At 47.3% G+C, this 26019-nt stretch overlaps 1 protein-coding gene across 2 annotated transcripts in view; it reads left to right on the top strand.

Moving 5' to 3' along the window:
- Positions 1-26019, top strand: part of CTNNA1 (catenin alpha 1) — a 119872-nt gene that overhangs the window by 81153 nt on the left and 12700 nt on the right. For both annotated transcript variants that reach the window (XM_039559897.1, XM_019292329.3), the window contains 4 exons: positions 6653-6745; positions 17365-17521; positions 22853-23053; positions 24126-24277. In XM_039559897.1, the coding sequence (XP_039415831.1) occupies positions 6653-6745; positions 17365-17521; positions 22853-23053; positions 24126-24277 (603 nt within the window). The remainder of the gene's footprint in view (positions 1-6652; positions 6746-17364; positions 17522-22852; positions 23054-24125; positions 24278-26019) is intronic.

Below are 26019 nucleotides of genomic sequence, written 5' to 3'. Positions count from 1 at the left end.
AAGTTTGATCAGAAATGAAAATGCCAGGAACACCTTTGAAAAGCTTGGTTTCCGTGGTGTTGAAATTCCCAAGGTATCTGTGTACACATGGATGTGGGTTTGTTATTTTTGTGTAAGAGTTTTCGAGCACCAGTTATGAGAGGATTCTGCTTAATGTCGAGCTGAAAAGTTTGTCAGTGTAAGACAGTCGGAAAACTTCTTTCTGCAACACTACTTTTACAACTGCAGGTTCAAATGAGAGTGCTCAGACTCTCAAGATTCAATTAGTGTGTGTTTGGCTCCTGCACAGCGATGTGTAATCCGGGCTTGTAGCAATGCTGGGTGGCAGGGCCAGCTCTGACAACGTTCAATTATGCAACAATAAACACATTACAGAGCCTTCTTTGGGCTGCACCAGCTTGGGGTGGTTGCAGCAGCAGCACCTGCTTAGGAGATTTTGCCTTCTTGACTGCCTGAAGAAGCTGTCCTGAAAACTTGACCTGTAAACAAGGAGGAAAAACCTGGGAGGTGTTTCTGTGAAGTCAATCCAGGTGCATAATTCAGAGGCTTTAATACATACTTTTATTGTCAGCCTCTGAAATCCTTGCAAAGGAAGGTTTAAAGTGTTAGAGATTATAATTCCTTTCTTTTTCTCTTGCATTTTTTGTCTCTCGTTGAAAATGCAGTTTGCCAGTCCTTCATTAAGAGTTCCCTGTAAAGCAACCCCTCTGCCTAAGCCAGGGAGTCTGTGCAAGGAGAAGGTGGAACAAGCACCAAGGTGGAGCATTGTTACACAGAGCCACAGAATGCTCAGAGTTGGAAGGGATCCGCAAGGATCATCAAGTCCAGCTTTTAAGTGAATGGACCCACAACCTCGGTGTTATTATTAGCATGGCTGGGTTATGTTCAACAGTGTAATTTAAGAAGCTTAACACTGACCCCAAACTTGTGTAGTTGAGGCTGCTGCAGTTTTTTAATTGCTGGAAGACTTAACTTCTTAGTCGCGATCTGAACAAATTTTGAGTTTAAAAAAAAAACAAACCCAAAAAACATATTTCATGTGGAAAAGGTACAGCCTGTGTCTTGTCTGGGAAGGCGGTTCTCTGCCACAAATTGTTACTGATGGTAGAAAGAACAGCTTTAGAAATGTCAAGTTTTTCCTGATTTAAAAATTAGTAAATTCTGAAGAGTCAAAGTTAACTAGAATTTGAGATGGAATCACTCTGTGACAGATGGTACAATATTTTTTTTAATATTAGATTTACACCTTCTTACTAATACCATATTCCCAGCTGACCCTTTGCCCTGAGATAGTGTCTGCCTCTCAGAAGGAGCCAGTTAAGTTATGCCTCCTCCAAAGGCACAGAACCATGGAAGCATTTAAGTTGGAAAAGCCCTCTGAGATCCTTGAGTCCAACCATTCCCCCAGCACTGCCAAGGCCACCACTAAACCCTGTCACCAAGTGCCACATCTGCATGGTTTTTAAATGCCCCCAGGGATGGTGAGTCCACCACTGCCCTGGGCAGCTGTGCCAGGGTTGGACAATGCTTTCAGTGAAGAAACTTTCTCTGGTATCCACCCTGAGCCTGCCCTGGCCCAGCCTGAGGCCGTTCCCTCTCCTCCTGTCCCTGTTCCCTGCCAGCAGAGCCCGACCCCCGCGGCTGCCCCCTCCTGTCAGGGACTTGTGCAGAGCCACAAGGTCCCCCCTGAGCCTCCTTTGCTCCAGCCTGAGCCCCTTTCCAGCTCCCTCAGCCGCTCCTGGGGCTCCAGCCCCTTCCCAGCTCCCTTCCCTGCCCTGGACACGCTCCAGCCCCTCAGGGTCTCTCTGGCCATGAGGGCCCAGAACTGGACACAGCCCTCGAGGTCCCTCAGCAGGGCCAGCACAGGGGACGGGCACTGCCCTGGCCCTGCTGCCACCCCATGGCTGGCACAGCCCAGGGACTATTGGCCCCCTGGGCACCCCTGGGCTCATGTCCAGCCCCTGGCACCACCACTCCCAGGCCTTTCCTGCTGGACACTTCCCAGCCACTCCTCCCCAGCCTGGAGCATCCATGGGGTTGTTGTGATCCCTGGGCAGGACCCAGCACCCGGTCTGGTTGAGCCCCATACAACTGGCCTCAGCCCATGGATCCAGCCTGTCCAGATCCCTCTGCAGAGCCTTCCTGCCCTCCAGCAGATCCACACTCCTGCCCAGCTCGGTGTTGTCCGTGCATTTACTGAGGGTGCCCTCGATCCCCTCATCCAGGTCACCAGTAAAGACATCAAACAGGACTGGCCCCAGTGCTGAGCCCACTGATGGGACCCCCACTGATGAACGGCCTGGATTTAGAGCCATTCCCCAGCGCTGGTTCCTGCCCTCCCGGATTGTGCCGGCACCAGAGCCACTCACCTCGAATCATCTTGCAGTGTGCTGATGTCATCGCTAAAGACAGTGAGATTTGAGTTTCAAGAACTGATCAGTGCATGAAAGCCCCTCTCCAGACGAGCCTGTCCAGCTGCTCCGCTTGGCACCGTTCGTTCCGTGCTGGGAATGGCTGGGGCTCTGCACTGCATTTGTCACTGGGGGGGAATTTAAGCTCATTCCTCTAAACACCAGCAGCTGCTTGGTCTGCCCTGCCTCTTGGGGTGTGAGGAGCTGTCTCTGGGCCGTGGCTGTAGACGCTGAACTGAGGGAGCCTTGATGCTGCAGCAGAAAGCTGCTCTGAAATCGGTCTGTGAGCAGCGAGAGGTGTCTGAACCGCGCCGGGCTGCGGTCTCGGGGCTGTCTTCATTCCCAGTGTATTTTTAACTTTTTTCAAGAGATTGCTCGTTATGCTGATTACATTATTTGCGATGGTTTTGTCTCCTTTGATGCCTGTGCTTATGTAAAGGGACTTGATGATATTGAATGGTAAGAATGAACAAATGCAGCGGGAATTCAATTGCTATTTTGCTCTCAAGCACAAGTGTTCTTCTTTCTAAATCAAGTCTGACCACTTACTATGTCAGTCAGCTGCTTAGCTGGAGACATGGAGAAACTATTTAATTCACATTTGATTTAAAGGAAATTTTTGTTCGCTTGAGGTGGATTATTTAATTTAGAAGTTTTGGAAATGTATGATTTCCAAGTGCTCTGTGGGCTTTAAAAGAGTTGATCTTCATCTCAGCTACAAAGCCCAATGTATTATGTGTATGTGCCAAATAACTGGCCAGCAGTACCCTATCCTCTGAAGAGAGAGGGAGTTTGAAGTTATTTGTCAGATCACCCAGAAATTATTGAAGATGAGTCCTTTCGGGTACTTTTAAAATTAAATTTCTTAATCCTGCAGCTGTCCACCTCAGCTGGTACGTGCAATTTCAGAATTCTGTGTTACAGAGCACCCGATAATTGCTGACAATTTAGAATACCTCATTGTTATGTCATCTACAACTTGATTAATTAGTAGACACAGCTCTTCTTAAATTCCAAATTTTAAGAGGCTTGTGAGTGTTTTCCAGTAGTTTGACAGAGCCTTCCCATGGGTGCAGTAATCATTGCACTGCTGTGGATTTACAGCCCTGTCTGCAGCACTCTGAAGTCATCTCAGCTGCTGCCAGGTCTCTGCTTCGCTCTGATGTTCAGCAAAGAGTTTGCTGGGAAGTTTGTGTGCTGGGCTGGCACAGAAACCAACCCGGCAGAGGGAATAGCTGGCTTCTGGATGAGCGTGCTGAAATGAAGTGTTGAGCTCTGGAGCCGCAGCAGTGGGATGGGATGTGGCAGCCAACAGTTGGATTGTCTTAAACTGCCAAAGACCCTCAGTCAGGGAAGCACACACGCTCCTTTCATGAGGGTTGGCAGTGCCAGTCGGGCGCTTTCTAAAGAAGAATTGCCATCAGTTGGGTATTCAGAAGAGAAATGACTGTTCAAAAATGACTGTGCAAAAAAGCAAATTTTCATTATACCATGGTGGGGACACTCCATTATGAACTTCTTTGCCTCTCTGTGTTCAGACAGAGCAGGGTTTCTGTGCGCTTGATTCATCACACTTGGCTTGAGAGACAGCACAACATCTCCAGATATCGGAGAGGCTGATTTTGTGGTGCTTCAATGTCGCTTTTATTCTGCCCCTACTCAATAGAGCTTTGTGTTCTCCTCGCTCCTAGAGATTGTAACTGCTGCTGTGGAGGCAGGAATGACAGGGAAATATGGACCATAAAAAATATTGGCAAACTGGTGTTTCTCAAAAATATGACCTGTGCTTAAACCAACAGCAAAATCTTTATTTGACTTTTAAATCATGGCATCTGATTGTCTTTTGATTCTTGTGAGCCTCTAAACAAAAGCATGATGTACTGCAGCCTGCTGGGAACTAGGGATTTAAGGCATGGCAAATGTACAGGAAAACTCCCCATGTTCAAACACAGTCCCTGTGAGAGAGGGTGTTCCAGGCCAGCTGTTGGTGGGGTGCCGTGCAGAGGGGCTGGGCTGGAGCCTGCTCACGTGTGGTGGCAGAGAGGAGGAGCAGAGCCCTGGCTCAGCTGGGCCCTGCCTGCAGCACTGTGCAGAGAACTGGGGACATCCTGCAATTCACCCCTGCATGTGCAGGACTTGAATCCAAACACGAGTGGAAGAGAAACTTCAGGAGCAGGACACAAATATTCCTGAGAGCTGGCAGAGTTTCCTCTGTGTTGTTGATGCTGCAGAGTCTTTCTCTCAACTTTGGTTTGTTTTCCTCCAAATATGTGCCGTCACAGCTGTTTGCTTGCTTGTGCTGTGCTGTGCTGGAAACACCTCTCCTCTTGACACCCTTGCTTTCCATCCTCTGGAACTCGATTTGGAGCTGGAGGGAGGAAGGGGCCATGTGCTTTGCAGTTGGAACTTGCATTTTGCTCCCCAAATTGATCATGGGATTGATGAAAAATGCTGTTCAAGTGTAATGGCACGTGATTGATGATTTGCAGGACAGTAATGTATTCTGTGTGGGAACATCTGCCGTGAGGGAAGGGCTTGGGGAGGGGGAATAGCATGTGGTAGAGCTGCAGATACTACTCCAAAATGACTTATATGAATGCGAAGAATAGTTTAATTAAAGGCAGAATGGAAATTCCCCAGCCTACAGAGAAAAGTATCTGGAGAAATCTGGTTCAGTGGTGTTACTGAGCATCTGCTGGCTCCTGGTGATGCTTTTATGGCACATTTACAGGGGGCTTTGCAGGTTGCTCTGCCTCTGGAAGGACAGTACTTGGTGTTCGTCTCAGTTCACTTGCTGCTATTTTTACAGCTTTCTGTGTTCAAATGGCTCAGAATAACATGCTTGTCATTCACCTGTCAGCTGAGAAATGTAACTTATTTCAGACTTCCTTCCCCTGAGAGTAGCTCCAGTATGAGAAATATCTTCAATTACCAAAAAATTCTGTGCTGTCCCCATCCTCCATGCTCTTAAAAGGCAGGTATTTACAGAGGTCTCTACTTCAGGCTGCCCTAGTTAAGGGTGATGCTGTACAGCAGGTCAAGGTTGTGGAGTAAAGTTTTTAGCATCACAAGAAATCCTGTTCAAGTTTTGGAGGCCTGTGGATGCATCTCGAAGATCTCCTGTACTGGTTTTATCTGATGAATTGCAGCATAGATGGAGGGCTGGAGGAACACCTGCCAGGCTTCACCTGCATCAAAGCTGTGTCCTGTCACAGAGAGGTCCTCATGGAGCACCAGCAAACCAGCTCGGGCTCCGTGGGGTTGCTGCTGTCTCACCCCTGTGTGAATGGGCTGTTAAACTGGAACTGCAGCTGCTGCCAGCGCTGCTCTTGTGCATTTTACTGGAGAGAGCTGACCCTGATCAGTGCCAGCCGTGATGTCTGCCCTGTTTGGCTGGCTGGGGGTGAGAGCTGGACCTGCCCCAGCCCAGAACCCCCCTGCCCTGGGCAGATCCCGCAGCGTGGGCAGCAGGGGAGGGGGGATTCTGCCCCTGTGCCCCCTCAGGTGAGAGCCCACCTGCAGAGCTGCCCCAGCCCTGGGGCCCAGCACAGGAAGGGCCTGGAGCTGCTGCAGCCAGGCCAGAGGAGGCTCCAGGATGATCCGAGGGATGGAGCAGCTCTGCTGGGAGGAAAGGCTGCGAGAGCTGGGATTGTTGAGCCTGGAGAGGAGAAGCTTTGGGGTGACCTCACTGGGGCCTTGCAGGGCCTGAAGGAGCTGCAGGAAACATGGAGAGAGACTGTGGAAAAGGGACTGGAGTGCCAGGACACAGGGAATGGCTTCCCAGTGCCAGAGGGCAGGGCTGGATGGGATATTGGGCAGGAATTCCTCCCTGGGAGGGTGGGCAGGCCCTGGCACAGGGTGCCCAGAGCAGCTGTGGCTGCCCCTGGATCCCTGGCAGTGCCCAAGGCCAGGCTGGACATTGGGGCTTGGAGCAGCCTGGGACAGTGGGAGGTGTCCCTGCCCATGGCAGGGGTGGCACTGGATGAGCTTTAAGGTCCTTCCCAACCCAAACCATTCCAGGATTCCATGATCCAACGTGTTACGGATTTTATGTCTACAGAAGGAAAAGGTGCCATCAGTGGCTTCAAAACTGGTTAGACCGGAGTTAATGTGGGCACTTCATGTTCCATGATGGGTTACTGGTTACTGGTCACTGTTGGGATCAGGCAAAATTTTTTTACATAAAGAAATAACCTTCAAATTTAACAGTTGTCTCTTGTTTTCTCTCACCTCTGACACAGGTTGCCAACTTGGCCTGCTCCATCTCAAACAACGAGGAAGGGGTGAAGTTGGTTCGCATGTCAGCCAGCCAGCTGGAGGCCCTGTGTCCCCAGGTAAGGAGGGGCATCACAACAGAAGACAAACCCCCACCAGCTGGGCAGCTGGTGCTGCTTAGGACATGCTCTGGTCTCAGGGTGGCTGGCTGTGCCTTGCTGCAGAACTTGTTTTTTCCCTTAGAGAATATGTAGAGAATGAAATGCAGCGTAGGCATCAAGACTTAGGAACTTTGAAACCCGTGGCAAAGGAATCACTGATGTGAAAGGGTCGTTTCTATGTCATAGCTCTAATTCCATTTGGCCCGGATATTCCAGTAACCTGCAGTCAGTAGATGTGGGAAGCTTCAGTGGTTTCCTGTGCACATCTGTGCTGCAGGAAGGTGCCTTGTGAAGGTGCTAGCACTGCTCCTGGGCAAGCTGTAAGATGAATTATAAAACACTATTTTTGCCTGAGTAGAATATAAATATGCCAAAAAATCTTCCCGATGGAGTAGGATGAGAGGAAGTTGGCTATGTGTGAAGAGTGGGAACCTGGCTGAGACTACCTTTTAATTAATAACTTTTTAATGTAAACAAGGAAATTAAGTTTATGTAAGCACTAGACTATCCTCTTCCTTTTTGACAGCCTGGTGTTCTAAATGTCAACAACTAGATACTTGGATGAACCCCTGAAGACTGCAGGGTGCTTTTGATTCGTGTAATTTACATTTTTTAAAGCAACAGGAAATTCAGATTTAAAACTTCCAAATAAACTGTTGCTGGTAAGGAGGAACTAATAGAAAATATGTGCTCAGAAAAATTGCCAAAATGGTGTTTTATGAAAATAAAGTGTATTGTCTCAGGACTACTCGGGAGTTTCTGCAGGTTTTCCCATCTATTTTGGTCTTTTTTAAAACCAGTCGAAAGGAAGAGAGATGTTCACCTGTACCCACCTCGGGGGGAGGGGATTTTGAGGGAAGAGGTGCAGGCAGTGTGAAGAGCAGGACTGTTTTACCTGTTGTATGACCTCCAGGTAACAGTGCTGTTAAACAGGTGAAGACAGGCCCCTGAGCATAAAGCATTAAATGCTGTCCAGGAGGCCTTGGGGCATGCCAGGGTGGCTCTCTGTGGTCCCCACTCCTGCGTGTGGCTGAGCAGTTCTCTGCCTCCCACCCTGGGGTGAGGGCTGTGCATGGCTGCTGAAACCAAAGGTCAAGTTTTGCAGTTGGAACAAAGCATGTGGAAGAAAAAGCTTTTAGAAATCCATCTTCCTTTGATATAAGGGCTTGCTCTTTTCTGGAGGAGCCAACTAGGCTGATGTAAGGTTTTTTTTAGTTATCTCCCAGAATATGGGTGTCTAACGCAGGGTGTTCCAAACAAATGCTGCTGCTTTTGAAAATAATCATCTGAAGAAAGTTAGGTTCTCTTTGAATCTAAATGTTTCTGGTGGTTGTCCAAGTCTGTGGGGGTGTTTTCCTCTCCCCATTGCTGAAATTGTGCGTATTTCAGACTCTTCTATCTTTGCTTTTCCAACAACTGCCTATTTAAATAGATCTACTCCTGTATAAAATAAGCACCATGGTAGTCAGCATGAAATAATGGCCCAGCTGTAGTCACCAGTCACCAGTGTAGCCACATCTCCTGAAGTGCAGCTGTTAACCTTTGACTTCAGGGATTATGGACAATATATTTAACACACATTGGAAGCTCTGAGTATCTATAAATGCACAAGGGCTTTAACTGATGGAGTTTGGCTTTACAAAGGTCACATCTCTGAACTTCCAAGCCTAGAGTTTAGATGTTCCACTGCACAGTCTTGCCTTAATTTCAGGGTCATCACCAAGAGATTAGTAAATGACGCTATAGATGTTCATAGCATTGAAAGAGTGCTTTTATATTATATTACATGCTCTTGGGCTGATTCTTTAATGTTCTAAGAGTATTTAAACATGTTGTGAATCCTGAGGGATAATTAGGGGCACTTGTCTAAGCTGTTTTACAAATGGCATCTGTGTTTTCTGGTAACAATAGCTTGCCTTGTGCCAGTGCAAGCAGCACAGCTCTCCATCCTCCTCCTTCTCAGCTGCCTTCCTCAGCTTGTCCCCAAACCTTGGGTATTCTCCACAATCTCTGAAAGGTTCTCAGTGTCATGAACAGCAAAGTGGGATTTTATTTCCTTTTTTAGACAATTACCTATTTATTCTGCAGTTTATTCCTGATGAGATTCACAGCTGCATCTTGAATCCTCCTAGGTGGCTGTGCTGGACAAATGTGTGAATTAGGCAGAAGATACAGGTTAAACCCAACATTATGTGCCCCATATGTTGGTTGGGGGTTTTTTGGCTCAGATGGTATTTTTCCTGGAAGGTGCTGGTTTCAGAATGAGTCAAGTCAATCAGTAATTACAGTAGTCTCAGAAAATTAAAGATGTCAATAGCACACAGGAATATGGTGTATGAAATGTAATTCAAAGTACTGCTGTGCTTGAAAGATGAAACTGAAATTAAATGCACTTGAGTCCCAGGTAACCTCTTAAATAGTTTATCTGAGCAGAGGCCATTCTGGGAGTAGGGAATTCCTGGTTAAAGAATGATTTCTGCAGAAATCAATCTGTAGAGTTAATTATAAAAGCTGTATCTCAAATAGAGCAGTAATTTGCTCCCTTGCCATCAGGAGTCATTGAACTGGCAGCAGGAGGAAGGAACATGCAACTCTTCAAGCTGGCTAGGGAAAACCTGGAAGTTTTGTTGGTATTGACAAGCAGTCAGTCCTTGCCAGTGTCACCCTTGGGTTCAGATGTTCTCAGGTGTGAAATTTTCTTGGAGGAAAAAGAAAATGCAGAAAATTTTTCATGGAAAGGTCTCTACAGAAACAAGCAGTCAATTTATTTAGCGTGGTTTTGTTACTGGAAATCAGCTCTTCCTCAGGAGTAACATCATCTTTCCTGTTTGTGGGTCCCCAGCCAATTAGCACAGAAATGAATGTGAAGCTGAAGACTTAATGGGGTATTTAGAGCTCCCTTTGGAGGCTGCGGGAGGAGCTGCTGGGAATGTCTGTGCAAACTTGGGGAGGCCACCAGGCAGCACTTGGAATAGCCAGCTGGGTGATTTGAGTTAGTCTGGGCTTACAGGGCAGAAATAAGGCAGCCTCAGGGGGTCACTGGTGTTTCCTCCCTCAAGCCCTGACTTACAAGCCTGCCTGAATTCTGTCTTGTGAGAGCACGTGTTGCTGGAATTCTGTGTGTGGAAGGAAGCAGCTTTGTCCAGCACCTCGCAGGAGTTCCCTCAGCCCTGCCTTGCTGGGTGCTGGGCAAACAGGCCAGGCTGGAGGCGGTTAAGATGAAGGAGCAAAGTTCTCCATCACTACAGTTAACTTGGAAAAAAAAAAAAGCTTAAACTGTCTTTCTTAATGGAAATGGAAAATTACTGCTGTGAAATGCTTGGAGTAGCTGCCTGTGCCTTCCTTTGCCTCACAGAGCGCGGGGGGAAGTTCTCTTTGCCTTCTTGCTAAACACAGAGCCTGCCAATGGTGAATTAGGGAAAGATTTTGTTTATCTCAATTCAGAAACCTGGATCCTCTCTCACATCTCTGGCTTCTGCGCTGTTTCCAAGAAGTACTTGCTTTAGGAGCCTGGAAAAGCTGTTTTGTAACAGCATTTTGCATTAAAGATGCCTGGGAAGAGCTTAAACCATCAGTGTTTCTGATCATACAAGCTGTAGGTGTTAGAAACCAACAGTGAGAATGCCCCAGCCCAGCTCTTGAGAGGAAGGAGAATTGCTCCAGCCTTTTGATGTGACAGTCTGCTGTCACTTGAGCTCCTTTTACCAGCTATACATTGACTTCCTTGGTTTTTGCAGCCTCCATGAAGTTCATCTATAGACTCCTACCCAAACTGCAGTCAGGCTGAGAGCTGTAAAAAATAACTGTGGAGTAGAGTTCCCATCAGGTTGGGTGTTTGCTTCTGCCAGCAAAATGTGGAGCCCATTGCCCTGGACATTGGGTATCTCCTGGGAAGCGGCTGCAGGGCAGAACTGCCCCGGGGCACACAGGACCTGCTCTCCCATGTAAGGCAGGGCTGGTTGCCTTCCCCTCCACAGCCCAAAGAGCTCACCCTCCAAAGAAACTTTGGGAGGCCACCAGGCAGCACTTGGAAGCACAGGTCCTTCCCAACCCCCTCCATACCTGCTGGAGTGTGCTTGGATTGCTCACCACACACACGCGAGCGAGCGTCGCCCATCAAACTGACTCCAGAGAATTCTTGGATTAAATTACATTTTTAATAAAAATAAATTGGCTCTTCTCGTATTAACATCTTGTTTTAATAACTGCTTGTTCACATCCTTCTATTCCAATTTTGAACTGCTTGAAAAGCCATTTGCTGCTTATAGATTTCTGATGAGGCAGATGGCTCATATGTGATCACACCTACTGACACAGACAAAATACCAAAGCATAAGGAATCCCATGGAGAGTTCCAGAAACTTTTGTTTAAAAGTTGGACTATCTTAGAGAAACAAAAAGCCCCTCCAGGCCACCCCTCAAATCAGGCAAACGCAAATGTGACCAGCAGACTTTCTTCTCCTTGAGTCCCCGGTCACCACCAGTTTCCTGGTGGCTGTTGGAGAAGGAGAGAACTTAATTTTTCTTGCAGTAAAGACTTAACATCAAACAATTGTCCCCTTTTTTCATCGCTTTGAAAGACTGTCAGATTTTCTGAATGTTCTAACGAGCAGATCTGTCTCCAGACTGTTTAATTACAGGTGCTTGAAACATTTTATTGGCATTGAGCAGAAATGCTTCTATTAAAAACTTAACACTTGGGTTGCAGATTTGTATCAGCCAGGCTCGCATGGAAGAACTGCCAGCACAGGCCAAGGCTGACCCTAAAAGCAGCAATTTTAGAAAGTCAAACAGTTACTGATGGGTAAAAATAAGCAAAGAGCAGGAAAGGGATTCAGTTCTGTAGAAAGAGGTGTACTAGTGAGTAAGGGCCCTGTGTTTCTTCACAGGCACAGGATCTGGGGAGCACAGTGGTGGAACAGTTTCCAGAAAAGACACAGAGTCCCCGAGACCCCCAAAGCTTCAGCACTCGAAGTCAGTAAAATGCAAAATGGAGCAAGACAAATGGCACCAGAATTGTTGCAGGTTCTACGTGGACTGGCAATACAAAATCAGTCCTCAGCTCCAAATGAAAATGCTTTTTTCATGGATGGGGAAGCTGATAGGATAATTATCTATACACAGTATGCAAATAGTCTTTATAGCAAATAGCAAATACTGCTGTGACAGTACATGCTGAACTGGAGAAGGGCTTTTTGCTGAGGGGACTGGAGCACATCCCATGTGGAGCCAGGCTGGGAGAGCTGGGGCTGTTCAGCCTGGAGGAGGGAAGGTTCTGTGGAGACCTCAGAGCCCCTTCCAGTGTCTGAAGGGGCTGCAGGGAACCTGGAGAGGGACTCTGTATCAGGAACTGGACCCCCACTGCCAGAGGGCAGGGATAGATGGGATCTTGGGAAGGAATTTTTGCCTTGAGGGTGGGCAGGCCCTGGCACAGGGTGCCCAGAGCAGCTGTGGCTGCCCCTGGATCCCTGGCAGTGCCCAAGGCCAGGCTGGACATTGGGGCTTGGAGCAGCCTGGGACAGTGGAAGGTGTCCCTGCCATTGGAAAGAGATGAGCTTTAAGGTCCTTTCCAACCCAAACCAGTCTGTGACTGTAAGTTACTCAGTAAGAGTGTGGATCTGTGGGTTGTGACAGCACTGCCACAAGACTAGTAAATATCTCTGCAGAGATCCCTGGAGTCACTCCGTGCATAACTTACAGGAAAGTGCTCAAAGTGCCTTTTCTACATGGGAACAAAGTATTGGAAATCAAAGGAAACTTCTCCTTCCTCTTTCGGTGCATGAGGCTCCGTTCATCGCTGGTCACTGCCATTAGAGCTTCTGAGAGTGTAAAACAATCTGCTGTGTGTTTTGCTCCCAGGCATTTCAGCTCATCAGAGCCTGCAGAGTGCTTTTTGCTGTACTCGAGTGCATGGAGGGCTGGCACACGCCGACGTGGGCATGCAAACCTGGCCTTGGATGTAACTAGAAGCGACTTGAACGTCCTCCTTATAAACCATTTCTAGCACTCGGAGCAAAATGCAGCGAGGAGCAGGGAAGGGGCATGAGCAGGGTGAACACTGGAGGCAACTCTGGCATCTTGTGTATGTAGAGCTAAATTATGAGGAGCTTCTTACGAACTGCCAAGTAAACAAGCCATGCTTGCTGCATTACAGGAAAACATGGGATTAAAACCCACCTGGGCAAGGGCAGAGAGGCTTGCTGGCTCCTTTTCACGTACTCCTGAGTAAAACTGACTTCACATCCCCACTGGGGCACTGTCTGTGTGTGTCACTTGTTCCCTCTGCCCCTGAGATGAGAGCTGATGGGTGGGGGCTTGTTTTATTAGCTTTTTCTTTTTTACAAATGCAAAGTATCCTGGATTTGTAGGCCATGGAGCTACTTTCCAACTCATTATCCAAATGCCACAAGAAATGTGGTGAGTCAAGATCTTTATATAAACCCCAAACCCAAGTGAGTTATTTAGAAACTGCAGATGTTTGGGTTGTAAAGAAATGGTGTGTAGTGAGGGGAGAGGACTGGGGGTTCACTTCAGAGCTCCTGAAACTGAAAAACTCCTCCTTGTTGGGGTGCAGTAACATCCTGAAACCAATCCTACAGGAATCAGGGCAAAGCTAAACCAGCTGCAGAAAGAACATTCTCCTGGAAGGAGCAAAAGCTCCCTATCAAAAGGACTGAGGCAAAAATCAAGAAGTGCTTAAAGCCACTGAAATGGGTGTGGGTCAGACGTGATGTGCACTGAGTAAGATACAACAGGTTGGGATTGCAGTGCAAATAGGTGGGTGATAGTTTTCCTCTCCCAAGTGATGTTTCTTCCTTTGGCCATGCCAGCCAAGTATTCAAAATTGTTCTTTGTAAGAACACCACCACGTGTAAGAGCTTTCTTCTGGCCTCTCTGACTTTCAGATGGGGTGCTATAGAGCTGAGGCTGGAAGTCATCCTAAATTTAGCCTAAAAGAATTAATTCTGGCTGACCCAGTGGCTCTAATTTACCCACAGGTTTATCTGAGGTTCAGCGTTTTCTGGCTGAGCTTTTTGAGAGAGCTTCTGGGCAAAGCAGCTGCAGTGTTGTGACCGGGCAGGAGTCACTGCAGGGAGCCTTGGAGAGCCCTGCAAAGGGGGAAGGACACAACCACGGTCTGACATCTCTGGTTTCAACAGGGAAAATAAAACCAGGGGAAAGCAGCAGCTTCTTCCCATGGAAGGGATGAGAAGAAGACTCGAGGTGCAGATTGAGACATCCATTGCAGTCTTTGGAATGCTGAGCCTCCCCAGTCCCAGGGCGTTGCCAAGCCCTGGCTGCTGCCTTGGGAAGCTGCGAGGTGCAGGAGAGAGGCTCAAGGAACTCTCTGGAACCACGCTATGGAGTGTGGAGCTGTCTGACTTGAACACTGCAATTGCTACATGAAACAAAGCACCGATAAAAATAGTGTGTTTTCTTGCCATGCTTCATTTCCTTCTGGATAGGCTCAAAATGTCCCTGTTTGATTCTCTTCTTTGTACAACTTCAGTGAGTCATTGTGATCACAGTGCTCTGGCAGCATCTTGAAAAGCTCTGAAATACAAAATATTTCCCTGAAATTGCCAAATGTTTTACATGGAAGTGGCTACATTTCAGATAGTGTGGTCATGATCTTCCTGGGGTTTTAACTGTGTCTGCCTCTGTCCTGTTACTGATATTTTAAAGTAATTGCCCAGTGCTTTATGTCTGTTGGAGAAGGAGTAGTGTATTGTGGTCCATCCCTTCTCCCAAAAAAGTGTTTCCTCCTCCCCTTGAAAGGGTTTATTTTTAGATAATAAAGGGATCATAGTCCTGCTACTTACACAGACTATTTAAGATCCAGCATCCCTGTCATTTTCCCATGTCTTTCTAAGCATCTGTTGGAAAATAAATCAATCACTCTGTGCTGGATACCAGACTATATTCCCTGGAATAGATCACATGCAGGGTGTTGTCAGTGATCCCTGGGACATTTCCTCAAGCAGAGGTGTGAGACACCTCTGGGATTATTTGCCCACTTGAATGCTAAACTCTCCTCAGAGTGAAGGCTTTTATCACCCCTGCTAAAGCTGCATGTTGTGGCCACTTTACACATGGAGATACAGAGGATGTGCTGTAAAAAGGGACTGCTGAGCTGTGTCTGCTGCCCTGAATTTCTCACTGAGCACACACACCGGTATGGCTCTCCTGAGCTGGAGGTTTGTCTTCAGCTCCATGGTGACCATGGATAACCTTCGATATCCCCACCAGGTTTCCTCACCTCCAGCACTGCTGGCTGCCTCCCTAATGCAGGAATGTCTGTCTGTAAGGGAGATCATACACACTGCTTTTGCTTGATCATTGTTATAAGATACATTCACCTTGGCCACTCATTTTTGCTGTAATGTATAAAAAACCTACCCTTTCTCCAGTTGAACAAACTGCCTGTTGAGAGGAGGGTGATGCAGCCTGTGCCTCCTGTGTTTGGATTTGGTGAGGACACACAGTTTGAGTTTGTGGAGCAGTTGCAGAGCCCTGTATGTGTGACAGCTCTGCCATTACCTGTGACGAGGTGCTGAACATGGGCATCTGGGCTTGACATGCGCTGTTGGCAAAGATTAATTGTCCAGACAGATGCTGTGTCCAGACAAACATCTCGCAGGTACCCAGGCCATATGTTCCTGCAGCATTAATGCTGCCCTGTCTCAGTGCTGGGAGGATATTTTCTATCTGATATAGGCCAAGGCAGGTTGAGAAAAGCAGAGGAAATGTCCTGACCCTTGGTATCGCCTCTGTCTCTGTAGTGACAGCTTCTAGCAGGATAAAAGCTGAGAGCAGATTTCTAGAGCATTGTCTGGTTTATCTCTCCTGTTTCCAGGCCACTTGTTTAGATTCATCTTCATGAAACCTTGGATAGCTAGATTTTGACTGATAGGTGGTTAATTCATTACATCCATCAGACTGGGGCAAGAGGTGGCAGTGGCTGGACTGCAAATCAGGGCTCTTGAGCAGAGGACAGGTTTGCCTCTCTAAAACCTCTATTTCTGTTTGATTTTGAAATTCTAAACAACATTTTCTTGGGTGCTGCAAGGCATTTTGGAGGCTTTCAGGACTTTCAGATCCATGAGTGAGAGGGGCAGAGCAGCAGGGACCGTGGCTGGCAGCAGGGACGTTCCAAAGGGACATCCTGACTCCTGCAGGTGCCACACAGGTGTGACCTTGGGCTGGCTGGAGGAAGGGGAGCAGCAGAGGAGCCCACGGTGGTGGTGGGGACAGGGACATTCATCCCCACAGGCCCCTGAGCAGATGCTGCTCAGGCTCAGGTGCTGCTCCTTGTGTTTGTCACTGTCACCAAACCCACCGAGCTGGGCTGGATTTGTGACCCAGAGCTGCAGCCCCCAGCTCCAGAGGCAGGATGGCAGCGTGGGGAGCAGCCCAGCCTGTCCGTGGATTCTCCTCAGTCACTGCTACCTCCTGGCATCCCTCGGGTGAAGCAGCCTCCTTCTCCTGCTTGATTCATTCAGTGCCATCCCAGTACGTTTGACATCAGCATCATTTCCATGTTTAGTGAGTTATATATTGTTTTAAATGCTTTGTGACACTTGTAAATGAAGCAGGTAGAGAAGGTAGATTTTGGAAAAGCGGGAACATCTGGTGCTTGCATGTTTTGGTCGACAATTTTGTGAAATTAATACGGTCCTAAAGAGAAGAAAAATTACACCTTGAAGTTGTGAGTTAATTAGCTCTGACTCTCAGGTGCTTGGGAACAAGGCTGGGATTGTCACGCTCTGGCTGCGGATGGTTTCTCACACCTGGCACCTTTCCAGGTCGTTCTGCTGCAGCAAGAGCAGGACCAGGCTGTTGAGATTGGTTTCTCCCCACATTCAGAGAGGCTTTTGTGGCCATTTCAATGACCAGCTAGTGGACACAGCGTAAGCTTTGTGACCCAGCAGCACCTGTAGCATTTGTTCTGCTAAGAAAAACTAGGATCTGGTGTAAATTCTGGTCTTAGTGTTTGAAAAAAATTAGGAGGGGGTATTCAAAAGGAGCATCTCCTGCTGTTCCCTCGGCTTGTTCACAGCCACAGCAGAAATCTGAAGTCATTACAACAATTACTGGCAAGATTCAGACTAAAGCTTTAGGAATAAGTGATAAATCAAAATTTATCTGTGTTTTTATATTTGCATATTGTTTCTACTTCAGTCTGTGTAAGATTAATCCTTTTTTGACCTTTTTACTGAGGTTTTGGCAAGTAGCAAATGCAGCCTCAAGTGTACTAAATGTCATCCTGCCTAAAATGCTTAACAACACAGCCTGCACTGGGAAAGCAACACCTTGTTACCACGAGCTGCTAAAGACAGGTGAAACCAGCTCTTGGGAAAACTTGGCCAAGTGATTTTGCTTCCAATAACTATCCATAATCAGTGTGGGAGCAGGTATGAGTTGGATGCGAGAGCAACAAAATTAAACACTTCTGTGTTTAAACATCAAGCTCCACAAAACTTATGAAAATTGCTTTGTCTGCTGCTGAGTTCATTGGACACAGAAGGTAATCATTTTGTTGGGATATGTTTTAAAAATCCAGAGGTGTTTTACAGGTCATCAATGCTGCACTGGCTCTGGCTGCTAAACCCCAAAGCAAACTGGCTCAAGAGAACATGGATCTCTTCAAGGAGCAGTGGGAGAGGCAGGTCCGTGTGCTGACAGACGCTGTGGATGACATCACGTCCATCGATGACTTCCTGGCTGTATCAGGTAATCAGGGGCACAGTCTCAGAAATAATCATCCTCCTAAGAGCTTACTCCTGGGAATGGGTGGTTTGGACACGTGTTCTGGAGCCTGTGAGGTTTTTGGAAGGGATGGTGTTGTTACACCTCACCTGGTGTCACCTCGTGCCCAGCGAGGTGTGAAAGTGCAGCAGGAGATCTGGTCTCAAGAAGGCACTTCATGTCTCAGGATTTGGAATTGCTGGCTGAGCTAAGGATGCATTACCATGTAGCTGCTGTAGACAAGCCTCACCAGTAACTCTGGGGGAAATAGAACGTGTTTATGTCCAAGGTAGGAACTAGCAGAAAAAGTGATCCCTCAGTTCACTTTAGACTCTGCCATGTAAACAAAATTGAATATCAAACCATGGTTGTACAAGTTAATTAAAATAAAACTGTTAGTACCATGTCAGCTTTAGTAAAGTTTTAAGAGTTTTTAGAAGAGATTGGATCATTATAATAGATTAATAATTGCATTTGGCAAAGTGCTTGCCAAGATAATCCGTTTTATCAGCATCTTGATAAAGACCCGCTGTCAGCTGCTGTGACCTAAAAATAATGGGGGCATTTTTATTTCCACATCCTTTAATTGTGCTCTAGTCAGAGGACATGGAGATGTAGCCACATGAATTGTGTCTGCAATAGTGTTCACAAATCACCACTGCAAGCTGGGATTCTAATTTCTGTGGTGCAAGCAGCTTTGGGCATCTCAAGTGACCTAAAACCCCCAGTTGTAAAGAGAGATTTCACAGGAGGATGTGTGGAGTGAGAAGTACTAGGTGAACATGGTTAGAAAATGTAGATGAAAAATTAAGATCCTGAATTAGGAGACCGTATTTTTTATATTATTAAAAAAAGAGAGAAAAGTAAAATAAACAAAACAAACAGAAGGCCAAGTGGTGTTCCTGTGATGAGTCACCTGCATTGTCATCCACATTGTATTGTGGTTCCCTGGGTTCTGACTAAAAATCCTCTTTGCAGTGAGTGAGCATAAACTTCGTGGGCAATTGAGTATCTGAGCTCTTTGTCGGTGCCCACTGGGGCAGCAGCAGCTGGAATTGCACAGCTGGGAGGAGCCTGTTTCTGGGGAAATCTGTTCAGAGGGAATTGTGTGCTGAAGTTGGAGGCTCAAGGAAAAGCTGTGAGTCCATGCAAACACAGCCTGTGGGGAGCTGCCAAAGGGCATCTCCCTGGCAGCTGTGCCCCCACAGGGGTCAGCCACTGAACTGAGGGCTCTGCATCCCCGTGCAGGACATTTGAGGAATGGAGCTCTGCTGTGGGAGCTCTGCTCCTCAGCTCGTGGTGTGGGCCCAGTGCTGGGCTGTGCTGAAGAGCTCCAAGCTGCTTTTTAGGACTGAAGACACCACAAGCAGGAAGTTGCATCACTCAGTAAAATCACTTTCCTTCCCTTGTAGCCCAGGTGTAGAACCACAAGACTCAAGTGAGTTGTGGGCAGGACAATCCCATCTTCTGCAGGGATGCAGGTTAGAGCAGAAGTGGGGTTTTTGGTTAAATAACCAAGTCTGTTGCATGGCTGTACTCTCAAGAGCTTGGCAGTAAGCAGAGAAGGTTTCTTTCCTGGGGTGGTGGCAGGTTGACTCAGGAGAGTTCACCTGGAGTGAGTGCTCACCACCCACAATGGAGCCAAGGAAGTGTAGTTGGAGACAACTCCAGACATTCAAGTGCATTCAGTAATTATTTATGTGTGTTTTCGAAGAGATGGTAGAAAAATATTAAAGCAATAAATACTCTTTTAAATATTATTTGTTTGAACTTTGATAAATGTTTCCCATATAAATGCCACAGCTCCAATTCATCTGCAAAAAGTCTGAACTTCTCTTTGGATAAAGTCGTGGCGGATATGATTTATGTCGAGTGCTGTTTGGGGTTATTAGGATGTTTGTATCAGTTACTAACTGGGATGGAAGCAGAATTTAAAGGAGTTCTTGTGAGTGCATGAGTGTGTGCATATATAAATATGTATATAAGCATCCCACATTCCTGCCGTGTGGTGTGCTGAAGTAAAGGCTTCACCATGCAGCATATGCTACAGAACTGTACCAATTACCCACAAGTGAAGGCATGATGAAAGAGATGCTGGGTTTAGGTAACAGCAGAACATCACAGAAGAAGGATCCTTCAGTGCACAGTGCTGCAGGTGAGCTTGCAGGTGACAACATTTCTGTAGGTACAGCAGCAGAAGGGCCCTGTTGAGCTAGGGCAGGGTCTGGGGGAGGCTCACTGTCAGGATGGAGATGGATGGCACAGGAGCCCTGTAGCCTAGAGATGTCTGTGTGCTCCCAGCCATGAGTGATGTGCAGCTCAGGGAGCTCCAGCATCAGAGGTGCTATCTCCTGAACAGTCCTTGACAGATTTTTCTCATTTAAGCTGGTGTTAGTTGTTCTTTCGACCATTATAAACTGCTGGCACCTCCATCATCCTGTGCAAAATTCACAGCTGAAGTGTGCTCCGTGTGAAGAACCTCCTTGTTTTGCACTGTCACCTCTTTGCTTCATTTGGTGCCCCTACTTGTACTAGAAGATGGTGAAGAGGTTATTTCCCCCCTCTCTCTCTTCATGCTGTTTGCAGACATGCAGAGTTCTGCCATACACTTCGTCATTCATTGCTTTCCTGACTGCAGAGTCTTTGCCTGTTTCATTATTCCTCATTTCAAAGCTCTACCGTACCTTCTGTAATTCTTATCCCTCTTATCAGTGCCTTCCCTAAGCACTCTGGGTGTGTTGGTGTGCCCACTATCTCTGTTCTTTAGAGCACTTGCTGATAGCACCGTGTAATTGTCAAATTCAATGTTCTGAAATTACCTGAATCTCTTTTGAAACCTTCTTAGAGAACCATTCCATTTGCTGCCTTCTGTTCCTCTGCTGCTGACAGAGGTTTATGCCAGAGATTGCCCATCTCAGTGGAACTGTTTTTTCAGAAGAGCCTCCCAGTGAATATTTCCAGGATGAACACTGTGTTTACACGGGTGTGAATGCTCCAGCGTTTGCTCCCTGTGCCAGCACTGCTGCCTGGCCTGGCTCCTGCAGTGCCCCTTGGCAGCAGAGGCTCAGCACGGAAATAGTTCTGAGACCTTCCCCAGGAGATGCAGCAGAGAAGCACAGTTGTGTTTATGAATCTGTGGCTTCATCTCCCGACTGTTGCTCTTTGATTTTGATCTCCTGTAGCCCTCAGATGTCCTCACAGACTGCTGGGGTTGTTTGGAAAAGGATTTCTTAATCCCTTTAATGTGGAGGTGGGTGGAGGTGGAAGGTGTTTGGTGGGCGTGGATTGAGGATTGACAGTCGTGGGTGACTTTTTATTCTGTAGCTTTTCACTATTTAATGTATTTCCTTGTTTGGTCTGAAAATCATTTCTATGGAAAAAATGCCTTTCCTCTTCCCTTGCTGCCCAACCACACCATTTTCCCTGTAGCTATTTTGGTGGGGCAAGATCTCTTTGCTGTTGTCTGTGCTGTGTTCTGTTGCTGTGGGATGTTCCTCCTGCTCAGCAGGAGGACAGGGGAGTTCTAATGTGGGACAATCTTCTCCCATTCCCAGAGGTGCTGGTGGTGAACCTGTGCTCCGTGTGCCAGTAGGGTGGGGAGCACTGGGTGTATTTATAAGAACTCAGCACAGTGTCAGATCTTACCTGTTATCATCCAGCTGGAGAATATCACCAGAGCAGAGAGACCTGACAGTCCTGCACTTCCCTGGGCCCTTTGCAAGCTGCCCTGTGGGTTATCTCCCTCTAGAAGGGACTTTCTGGCCACTTCACATCTGCAAAAGGCATTAAATGATCAGCAGACATTTAAATATTCACCTTCATTTTGTCCATGCCTTTTATTAAAGTTCAGATAATCCAAAGAGGCTTTTAAATGGTCTGTGGCTTAATTTATTCATTTAGGAATTGAAGCAATAAACAGTCTGTGTTTTGGCCTGGCGCCGAAGCTTTTTCTTTGGGCTCTTGCAGCTCCCAGGGCTGTCTCTGCTTTAAATACCCTCTGTGCCCGCTGTGGCTCCTGTGCCTGCTCACTGACTTGTCAAATCACTAATGAACCTGCTCTTCCCTCTCTCAGGGCCACATTCTGCCCTCAGCTGAACCTGTTCAGGCTGAGTTGCTTCAGAGGGATTTCACAAGTTTAATTTTTGTCCAGGTTACTTACAGAAGTCTTGCAATATTGCACCTGGCTCTGTTAATTTTATGTAAATCAGGTGTAACTTCCCGCAGCAATCCTTTCAGGCGGTTCCTTCCAGATCCTCTCCCAGCCAACTCTGTGAGCTTCTTGTCTCTACAAACTCTTGCAAAATGGCTCTTTTACTACCTGCAGAGGGAATAAAAGCCACTTGCACAGGTTGGCAGTGTAGAATGAGTAAGTCAATGGTAATTAACACTGGAAACTATTTTAAGTGACAGAGCAGAAATGTTTCCAAGTTGGTTTCTTACCAAGCAGCCCAAATGCTGGTGTTAGATGATGATATCGAAGCATTGGTCTTGATTCATTAAAGACTCTCCAACAGAGTTTGGAAGTCTCTAATAACAGTCTGGGAGATCTTTAGGGTAGGTTTCCCTAAATAAGGATCCCAACTTCTTTAGGCATCTTCAGAAATCTCTTAGAGGGTTTTACCCATTTTGGGCTTCTTGGACTTGATGAATGGGGAAAATATCTCTTTACAAAACCAGCAAATGTATATTTAAAAAGCAAATTGCAAACAGAGGTCTTGCCTTTGTTTTATTTTTGTTTTCTGAACAGTCAGTGAGTGCTGTGTGGCTGGAATGCTTTCCACATTATTCACTGCATACATTATGTGTCTCAGATGGGAATTGGCGACTGACAGTGTAATGAGCTCTGATGGAACGTGTGTGGCTGTAGGAAAACACTCTGGAGGAAGCTGGAAACGTGCACCAAGTGTCTGTTGGAGTGTTGAGGGGAGTAGGTGTGGTGCTGAGGGGGAGTGCCCATTGCCCCACGTGCAATAACAGGGGAGTGGTTTGCAGGTATTTGGAATAAGGGCTGGGGCAGTCCAGGGGAGGAATATGGAAAGAAACCAGGGGAGAACTCAGCAGAACTCAGCTTTCCTGTTGGTAAAATCGAGTACAAACAGGGGCAGGACGTGTGGAGGCCAGTTGGTGGATGGACTGATGGCTTTTTGACCTTCTGGAGAAGGGCAGCTCTTTGCTGGTTGTGGTGACCTTCAGATTCATGCTTGACAACATCTCTGTGGAGCTTTTATAGAGCAGGTCCCACCCTGAGCAGCTGCAATGCTGATGACTGTGACAGAAAAGACGTTACCATCTAAATCCTCCTTCTTTTACCACCAGAGAACCACATTTTAGAAGATGTAAACAAGTGTGTCATTGCTCTCCAAGAAAAGGATGTGGATGGCTTAGACCGCACGGCCGGAGCGATCCGGGGCCGCGCCGCTCGGGTCATTCACGTGGTCACCTCGGAGATGGACAACTACGAACCTGGAGTCTACACCGAGAAGGTGCTGGAAGCAACCAAGTTACTGTCCAACACAGGTAAGGGTCGCTTACTCCCAGGAGCCCTGAGCTCCTGTTGCCTGAAGGCGTGTGGGCAGCTGGGTACCAGCGTACCTGTGAAACCTGTTAAAGACTCACTTTGCTGGAATGCAAATTAGTGGGAGTTGTTTGCAAAGCTGTTTCAAAGTGAGAAGTGTGATTTTGCTGTGTTGACTGGCCTGAAGCTCAGGGGTGCACATGGTGTCCCTGAGCGTGCTCGCTGTCATGGACTGGGCTGTGGGAAGCAAAAACACCGGGAATGAGTCCCAGACGTGAGTGAAGGCTTGAAAGTTGAGCTCTGCTCGTGCTGCAGTATTGCACCAGGCCCTGCAGCTGTTCAGGGTCCAGAAGGAAGATCACATTCCCCCAGCAGAATAAATTTGGGGTAATAATTAGGGTAAATTTTGTAAAGTATCTTTACAGCTGTTGAAAGAGCATTGTAGGTTGTGGTGCCCCACATATAAACACCGAATGAGGGTGTTCCCTGTGAACTACCTGCTGACACCCGTACAGGTGAGGGGTGATTCGAGTTGCTTCAGTGCCAGCCACTAGCTGTTGGTTTTGCTTTAATTACTTTGATGAAGAATCAAGGGTGACACTGAAGAAACAGCAGACTCTTAACTGGTTCTGGCGTGTTCTTCCTGGGGCACCATGAGTCACCAAAATGCAGCAGTGCAATCTGCCCCCTTCCAGTGCTTCTTAAACGTGAGCTTCCTGATGGTAGTATGACTTTTTTTTCCCCAAAAAATGATGTACATCTGCAGGGAACATCAAACGAACAATCAGTATTTTATCCCATAGTATTCAAGGGCTTCCCCGGGTGTTTTCTCCTTGTCCACTAGAAGGGTGTGATAAACTTTTCTCTGTCCAAGGGGAAAACACCAAGTATCAGCAGCGTAAGCAGAAACAGAGGTGGATTAAGACTTCAGCTCCTGTAAGAAATGTTGTGATTTCAGTGGAAGGACTGCACAGCTTCCAGGATAGTTAGGAGCAAGGCAGTCGCGAGGGTTCCAGGAGGGGGAAGCAGGGTGGCTCTGGGGTGGGACTGACTGGCTGTGTGCTCTGAGTTCAGTCATGCCACGCTTCACGGAGCAAGTGGAAGCTGCAGTGGAAGCCCTGAGCTCCGACCCTGCCCAGCCCATGGATGAGAACGAGTTCATCGACGCCTCCCGGCTGGTGTACGACGGCATCCGGGACATCAGGAAAGCCGTGCTGATGATCCGGGTGAGCAGAACTTCCCCCAGCAGCTTCCCGCTTTCCCTGCCGCTGTTGAACTGACAGCCATCAGGATAATGGGGAGCGGACAGCAGAAGATTTTCATTTAGCTCATATTAATATTCAGAGTCTTAAAATCGCTGTGGAGCACTGGAGCAGTACGTTTGGATTCAGATTCATTAACCAGATCTGAGCATCGATGATGGCCCGAGTTGTGATGCTAAATACCCTTCACGCATCTTTTGTAATCTCGTGGTAATGCCTGGCTCGTTAATGTGCTAAAATCAGTGACCTTTGAGTTAACAATAGCAAATTAATTCAGAACTATAGATGCTTGTTGATGGTTTGAGAGCTTAAAAATAAAACCTAATGGCTCTTCATTAAGTAAATTTGGAGAATTGATGTTAGTTAGTCAAAAGGAAGCTGAGATGAGTTTGGTCTGCAGTTCCTAAAGCATGTAATTTGTTAATTGGCTAACCTGGGTACACAGGGGCAGCTCACAGAGGCCTTGTCTCCTCTGTGCTTGCTGTTTCAGGTGCAGTGGGTGTGACTTGGAAGCCCAAATTTCTGGTAGGTCAGAAGGGCTCCTGCAGTTGGTTGAAGGGATGCAGAAAAGGAAGTTCTGGTTGAAGCTGATCCATGGACCTATTTCTTGGATATTAGTGGGGCAAAAATTGGCAGGAGCCAGACACAACAAAGACAAATAGAGGGGGTTTATTCCTTTTTTCTTCTTTTCCTTGTATTCCTTTGACTCTGAGAAACTGCCTATGGTCAGAGTGGTGACCATGGCAGATGCAGCTTGTGATCAGTAAATCAAGGATGTACAGCCCCAGAAGAGACGTGATTACAGTAACCATTGCAACAGCATCTTCCGTGTGTGCTGCTTAAAGCAAATGATCAGATGAGAAACCAGGAGAAAAGCTGACAACCACATATGTGCTCCCCACGGAATTTTTTTCAGACGCGCTCAGGATTTATAGACAGCCAGTGTTAGATGAAGATATCAATGCCTTCCCGCTATGCAGACAAACGGATGTGATTCCCCCCCTGCTGAAGCCCTTGTTATTCAGGACAGGGAGCACGGCTGCCAATCCCAGTCGGCAGCAATTATCCGGGCTGGCAGTGCCAGGAGCGCTGACGCTTCCCCTGTGCCACGCTCCAGTGTCAGGGAGCCACAGCTCCGCTGCCAGCAGCCAACAGCAGCTCCCTGGCGACACAGCGGCCACCTAGAAAGAAGTTAAAATGCTAGCACTTGTGGTCCAGAGGGTTTATTTTGGGATAAAAGAGCCATCCAAGTGGACATTCCAGGGTTTTCCAGGGCTTGGTGTAACCCACTCACAGAGGCTCGTTCACTTCAGCTTTGTCCAGGGGCTCTTGCTCTTTACAGGGACCAGCAGGAAAAGGTACTGCAGCACCTCATTTCTGTGTTTATGCAGGGTATTTCAAAACTACCATCTCACTCTATCTGTATGTATTGAAGAGAAGCTCTCCCTCCTTCCCTGCTGCCCAGGCCCGTCACCCCAGAGGAGTCTCTGCCCTTGGTGGCACTTGAAAGGCAGAGTTACACTTTGTGTGTCCCTGAGCTTTGGGAGGGATGGGCAGAGACTCACAGACAGTTTGTAAACATACAGCAGAACTGTCTTTATTTTTTTTAATTTTTTAAATATTGATACACTGAGCTACTTCCTAGTGTGTGTCCCTCTGCTGATTTTGTGGCTATACCCTGTTCTCCAGGGCCTGGAGAGGAGGCT

Source organism: Corvus cornix, chromosome 13, assembly GCF_000738735.6.
Source record: "Corvus cornix cornix isolate S_Up_H32 chromosome 13, ASM73873v5, whole genome shotgun sequence".
NCBI lineage: Eukaryota > Metazoa > Chordata > Aves > Passeriformes > Corvidae > Corvus > Corvus cornix.
Note: the sequence above shows the minus strand (reverse complement) of the source record. Positions and strands in the feature narration are given on the sequence as shown.